The sequence below is a fragment of the Lactuca sativa genome, chromosome 9 (genome assembly GCF_002870075.4).
Source record: "Lactuca sativa cultivar Salinas chromosome 9, Lsat_Salinas_v11, whole genome shotgun sequence".
Classification (NCBI taxonomy): domain Eukaryota; kingdom Viridiplantae; phylum Streptophyta; class Magnoliopsida; order Asterales; family Asteraceae; genus Lactuca; species Lactuca sativa.
The window spans coordinates 32,744,236-32,751,393 of NC_056631.2; the positions used below are offsets into that span (position 1 = coordinate 32,744,236).

Sequence of the window (7,158 nt, forward strand, 5' to 3'; positions counted from 1 at the left end):
TACAAGAGTAAAATTCCTTTTCTGTTTCCATATGTTTAAAGAATCAAATCAGTTTTGGTCAAATACAAAGCAATATGGCAAAAGCTACTTCATTTTTCTACTTCTAAATCATCAATATGACCGAAATCTAGGAAAATAATTATCAAAAAACTACCACTATTCTCCTTTCCTGAAGTTAATCCTTTTGGGTTTTCCTTAAAATTATAAATCAAATAGAAATTCATTACTAAAGTTAGTATCGAAAAAGGCTGACACCATCAGTTGCCAGTTGTGTACATACATAGCCCTCTTGTCCTCCCAGGGGCCCCACCTTTCATGGAAGATAAGTCCAGCACAATCCTGCAAACAATTTCACAAAAAGTCTACCATTTTAATTTTAATTTTAACTTTAATTAAAAAAAAAATGTCGGAATTTGAGTTTCATATATACCTTCGCTCATCAATCCCACTGTTTATCAGGATCTTTTCGTTGATTTTGGATAATGAGAAATCCATTGGCAAATCAAACACCTCAGTTTCTGTATTCAACAATTCAAAAGCTCCATGAGAACTTTTCTAAGAGATTAAATTACATAAAATTAAAAGCTCAAAAAAAGTTGACAAACGTACGCGTTTTTAGGGTAGCATCAGAGCTTCCATCAAGACCCAAGATTTTCTACAAACAAAATAAATCAGGTTTAACCAAAAACTCGGATCTAACAATGGCCAAAAAAGTAATTTCACCTTAAGCCGTTCATAACAAGCCTCAAGATCATCATTCACCAAAACATGATCAAAAAGGCCGGAAGATTTTCCTTGTTCAAGCTCAGCCTTGGCATTTCTAAGCCTTTTCTGGATCTGTTCTTCAGTCTCTGTCCCTCTGTTTGACCAAATTGATGACTTATTTGGTCAACTTAAAGAATAACAACAACAACACAAACAAACCAAAAACTCAAACCTTTCACGAAGGCGCTTCTCAAGCTCCTCAAATGAGGGAGGGCAAATAAAGACGAAAATAGCCTCAAGAGAACTAGCCCGAACAGACCTTGCTCCTTGAACATCAATGTCAAGGATGCATCTCTACATAATCAAATCACCACTCACTATATCTTAATTCTTAACTACTTCACAACCTCATTCTAGTAAATAATCTTTTATGCAAGATAATTATAACTTTCTTTTTGACTTAATGGACAAACAACAGTTTCCTATAAAGATAAAAGTAATACCTTTCCAGCATCAGCAACAACCTCAACAGCTTCTACACTAGTCCCATAAAGATTTCCATGAACTGCAGCAAATTCAAGAAACTTTCCCGCTTTAATCTCTTCCTCCATGACACTTCGGTTTGTAAAATGATAATGAACACCATTCTCCTCTTTCTCCCGTGGGTCCCGCGTAGTGTGACTAACAGAGAACCCAAACATTGAAGGAAACTCTTTCATTAGCATATTGATTAGTGTGCCCTTACCCACTCCAGAAGGCCCACTAATTACTATTGGTCTTTCAGCATCACCTATAACTCCCTTACTCCAAGCAACTACTTCGGTTTCAAATTTCTTCTTCTGATCTTCAACAAACTGAGTGTCCACCTAGAATGGGATCATGAAATTACTTAAAGATCAGTGAAGATCATTACCATATTTTCATATAACTTGTGGAATTTTTTGGAATGCCAACCTCAAGAAACCAAATACTGTCGTTGGATTTGGAATTGGTTTTGATAATCAAGATTCTATCTTTATTCAAGAGTATTGTAGAATGGCCCTTGAATGGCTTCGGTTTTGTTCCTAGAATGGTTGGAATCACCCTTTACAAGGGAAAAAATGAATCTTTTATTAATCAAAACTGTCAAAAACAAAAAATCTAAGTAAAAAAAGCTAAAACTCACCAGTTACCAGTTGATTTATTGAAAATACGAACTCCAGTTGATGTCGGATCATTAATCCCACCAATGACATACTGATAAAAACGAAAATATATGATTCAGAGAAAGGGAATGGACAACTGATAATGAGATGAGAAGGGCAATCAAGTCTTTTTGCATAGAAGAAAAATAACAAAAAAATGTTTTGTATTAAAAGAAGCCTACACCAAGCTTGAAAATTGAAATATATATATCAAATGAAAGAGAATTAGTTCAACTACATACTGTCTTATTCCCAATAACAGTAGCTGTTTCAAACTCATTTAGTTTCAAATGAAGCCCGTTTGAAAAACTGGTATGCAGATCATCGGCAATGAAAGCTGGAGCTTCACCCTATTTACCAAAAGAAAAGGAAAAGGTTAAAAGAATTGATCAAATTTCCTACTGCATCTTATCAATGCGTTAATAATTGGAGGTTTTGCTCACCATTAGAGCAAGGTTTTCAACAGATTTAAGACCTGAGCAAAGAGAATTATCAAAAATCAATTATTAAAGCAAATGAAACTTATCTCGGTTTCAAGATCTTACAAAAAGTAAACAAAAAGACAAATTTCCAGGCGGTGGAAATTGGAAAGATACTAAATCCATATAACAGCCAAAAGCCACTATTATTGAATTGAACAGCAAAACTAGAAACTGAAGAATAAAAATAATAATATCACCATTAAGGGGTGTTTGGATTAGATTTATAGCTTATTGCTTATAGCTTATTTGTGGTGGGAATAAGTAATTAGCAATAAGCATGGAAGGAATGCTTATTAAAATTAAGCCTAATATACTGGATTTTATCCAAAAACACTTAAATTAAATTAGCTTATTGTGGGAATAAGCAATAATTATTGTGGGAATAAGCAGCTTTTTTTTCCTATCCAAACACCCCCTAAAACCCCAAAACCCAAACAATATTAGACCCTAAAAATCCGATTAACCAATAAAATAAATCATCATAAATGACCATTGAACAGGTTATTTTACGACAGTGCTGAAACAAGCGAAGAACAATTGCTCTGCTTTCGTTTGAAATCTGAAAAAAAAAATCGACTAAAAAAAATACTTTTTTGCTAAAATACCCACCAATGTTTTGAATTAAAGGATCATACCACAGATTTGATTCATTTGAAGAAGAATTACCTGAGAAAGGGCAAAATTTGATATAATCTGGAAAAAGAATGGGGGGATGAATTTGAGAATGCGAGATCACTTGTGGAGGTTAAATATGAACGCGGAAGTAACTTGGGATTGGAAAAGTCAAGATGGTTGAGGAAAAAGATGATGAAAGAAGAAACGTAGACCGCCATATTTATGGAGAGAGAGAGAGAGAGAGAGAGAGAGAGAGAGAGGATTGGGAAGGAGGCGGATCTTTGCCTCTTGGGTCGTTTGCAGTCCCCCCTCTTTATTCTTTTCTCTTTTTCTATTTACTTTGTTTTTTGTTTTCTTATTCATTCTTGATTTATTTTAGTATAAAATTTATGAAATGATCATAATTGTTTTTTGTTTTCTTATTCATTCTTGATTTATTTTAGTATAAAATTTATGAAATGATCATATGAGAGGGGTTGTTTGAAGATTTTAACCATGAAAAATTATGTTTTGATCACAACTTGGGTCTCTACGGAAGCCTTAAACCTCTGAAAAATGATATTATCGAGGAATTGAGGTGACAAGGGTAATATTGTAAAATCACAAAAAAAAAATCTGGTTCCTACTTGCTTGGCTGCAGAAGTGCGAACGACTTAGGCCATTTGGGGGGACATTGCTACGGAATGAAGGCCAAAACACGAACCATCAAACGATCGAAGATAGATTGTTGCGTTTTTATAAAAAAATTGTTTTTTTTTTGTTTTATTTTTTTTAAGATTTTGAGTATCATTATCTTTCCTGAATCAATTATAATTTGGTTATTTCATTAATTTTCTCTTATTTTAGATACAATTTGTTATTTAGGGTAAGTTCGAATGAGAATCAGTTCGATTTATAGTTTTTTAAATTTAATACCAAATTCAAGGCCATTCGGATCAAAACAAAAACCGATTAAATTTGGTTTACAAATCTAGGAAAAAAAGTTTTAAAGTTAAAAATAAAATCTAAAATTAAACTTTCAAACCAAACACAATTTTTGGTGATTTGGTTTGTTTGTGTCTGAATTCCACTGGACCTTAACTCAAACGGTAAACCAAATTTATGATTTTGTTTGGTGTGAAACCAAACCGTAAACTAAATTTTAAAATTGGATTGGTTCGAAATAGGTTCTATTTGACTTGGTTTTTGGCTTTCTTAGGTCATCCTTTATACCCACCACATACCACATATGTGGTGGGTGCTACATCAGCACCACATTCTCCTACCACTAACATGGGATAACTACCACCAACACACCACTCCACATCATTATTTTTATTTTTTTAATTCAAAAATACAATAAAATTACATTTTTTATAATTAAAAAGCATTTATTTTTTTAAACTAGTTTTTCATTAATTATAAAATAAAATTACAACTTCAAACTACATTACTTAGTTAATCTAGATAAAAAAAAACATTACATTAATTAAAAAAACAAACATACATATAAAAACCTAATCGTCGTTCATGTTACGTTGGTACAAATGTTCCACGACATCTTCTTGAAGATGAAACACGTTTAACTGTTATAAATTTCAACAACTCGCTCTAAAAACGCGTTCGTTCCGTGTACGAACTCATCAATTGGAACGACAACGTCGTTCGGATCATACGTGCAAATCGCTCGACCTTCATCTTCAATAATCATATTATGCATTATAATACATGCTAAGACCATTCGTTTAATTCTTTCTTTATCCCAGAGTCGTGTAGCATATTTCACTACATGTCATGTCTGCTTAAGGACTCCAAATGCCCTCTCGATATCCTTTCTTGCCGATTCCTGTTGTTTTGTAAACAACTTTGCCTTTTTTACTTTGAGGAACCGAGTATGCCTTCATCAATGTAGAATAATCCAGATATATCTCATCACCAAGGTAGTAACCGTATCTGTATGCGTGCCCGTTCACCGTGAACGTCGTATCAGGTGCTTTGCCAGTCCAAATATAGTTGAAAAGTGGAGACTGGCCGAGAACATTAAGGTCGTTGTTAGACCCCGTTACTCCAAAAATGGTGTGCCATATCCACAAAGCTTGAGATGCAACAGCTTCTGGGATGATAGTTGAATCACCTATATCTCCTATAGTGAACTGACCACGCCATGCATTTGGACATTTTTCCCAAGCCACATGCGTACAATCCAGACTGCCAAGCATAATCTAAAATCCATGCCACTCTTCATGAGCCGAATATAATATCTCAATATCACATTGAGTAGGTTTGCGCAAATATTCTTCGTGAAAAACCTCGTAAACACATGCAGAAAACCAATCTACAGATTCAACTGCGGTCCTCTCGGATACTTTCAAATGCTATACCGTATCCTAAATACCTAAGAGCAGCCGCACATTTTTGTATACTACTAAAACCCATTCTTCCTCTAGTGTCGAGCTTTTGTTTGAAAAATCATAACGAGATTCTAAAGCACTACTAATACGTAAAAATATAGCCTTATTCAGACGGAAACGACGTTCGAACGAGTCATCATTATAAAGACAATTATCGGCAAAGTAATCACGTACCAATAAGTTGTGTGCGGCTTGGCGATCACGATTGACGACCGCCCTTGTACGAGGTGCATTTGAACTTTCTTCGTCGTGAATGTGTTGCACAACGTTGAAGAATGTCTTGACGAATTCTACGTCGTCATCCAAGTCAAAAGTTTTTAAAAATTCCATATGTTTTGTGAAATCCATGTATATGTATTTTGTGATTTTAGAGAATAGAATGAGGTGTAAGTTTTGGTGAAAATAAAAAGTTTATTTATAAGTGAATTGAGTTTGAAAAGAAAAAAAACGGGCAAAATAGCTGTTCAACGGCCAAAAAAACCAACCACTAATCACCTTCTTCGTTTGATTTCGTCGTCGGGAGCACGAAGGAGCATGACCACGCCCGACCACGGAACGTCGGGGTGGTGTGCACGATGCATTCTTGTGGCCAACTAGACCACGATTCCATTCGTTGTATGTATACCACAAGGCCTTAGAATCCAAACCATAATACCTACCCCAAGTAGTATTTATGGATCATATGTCATATTCTTTATTTATAGAGTTCAATGTAATTTAATTATCATTTAAAGTTATTTTTGATGTCATATTATTTATTTAGAAATTAAATATCATCTTATTTTTCTTCTTAAATATCTTCTTATCTATTAGAAATGATCATAATGTCCTAAAATATAATTAATTTTATTAAAATATAATACTTATTACTATTTTACATAAGTAAGAAGATAAATTAGAAGAAAAGATAAGAAATTATTTAATTTATTTTATTTATTTCAGTTTAATGATTTTTTTTAACATGTCATATTATTTTTGGAAAGTTTAAACACTAATATATAGTAAACTAAAAATAACTTAAAACTAACTTTTTAACTAATATTTCAACAAGTTTATTAACTTATTTTTGGATTTTAAAATATACTGTTTATTAATATGAATAACTGAACTTATCTTTTATAGATCATATATGTATCATATATGTGACGATTATTTCTTTTTATAAATATATTTAGAACAACTCTTGGCACATTTAATGTTACATGTTACTATTTAATTATATATATTAATGTTTTAAATGACTGTCAAGTTTTTTTCTTATTTTTTAGTTTGTTGATTTGTTGATTGTATAATATGAAATGACGATAATCCTTTTTAATAAATGAAAGTTTTTTTTTGCCACATATCAATCTCTCATTAGTTTTGATACTTGTCATTTTGTGGTATTTTTGAAATAAATATTATCCACTTGTTAACTTTTGGTTTGTTTCAATTTTTAAAATTAAAATTATATATAATTATATATGTAATGTATTAAATATCATATATATGATATTAAATTACAATAAATACGTTTCTTTCTTTCTTATTTTAAAGTTTTACATTAAAAAATATTTTTGTTTATACTTTAATGTTTAATATTTTTTTTAAATCAGCTCGTGTAATACACGAGGCTCACACCTAGTGTATATAAAGCGACAAGTTGACTATGAATAAAATTTTAAATCTTTGATAACAAGTAAAAATGTTGGATTTTATGGATTTAGGAATTAATTTTTATAATAATTTGAAATTATAACAATGTTTAGAAATGTGAAAAATGTTTCTTCTCATCTATGAAAA

At 32.0% G+C, this 7,158-nt stretch overlaps 1 protein-coding gene across 1 annotated transcript; it reads right to left on the minus strand.

Annotated features, from left to right (window-relative positions):
• On the minus strand, window positions 1–3,275 carry LOC111878621 (guanylate kinase 2). Its single transcript, XM_023875131.3, has 11 exons — window positions 3,038–3,275; window positions 2,333–2,364; window positions 2,132–2,239; window positions 1,871–1,941; window positions 1,660–1,789; window positions 1,209–1,571; window positions 938–1,059; window positions 724–859; window positions 610–655; window positions 431–518; window positions 1–339 (listed from the first exon to the last, which is right to left on the minus strand). The coding sequence occupies exons 2-11, from the start codon at window positions 2,333–2,335 to the stop codon at window positions 258–260; spliced, it is 1,149 nt and encodes a 382-aa protein (XP_023730899.1). The 5' UTR covers window positions 2,336–2,364; window positions 3,038–3,275; the 3' UTR covers window positions 1–257.
• Between the last annotated feature and the right edge of the window lie 3,883 nt (window positions 3,276–7,158).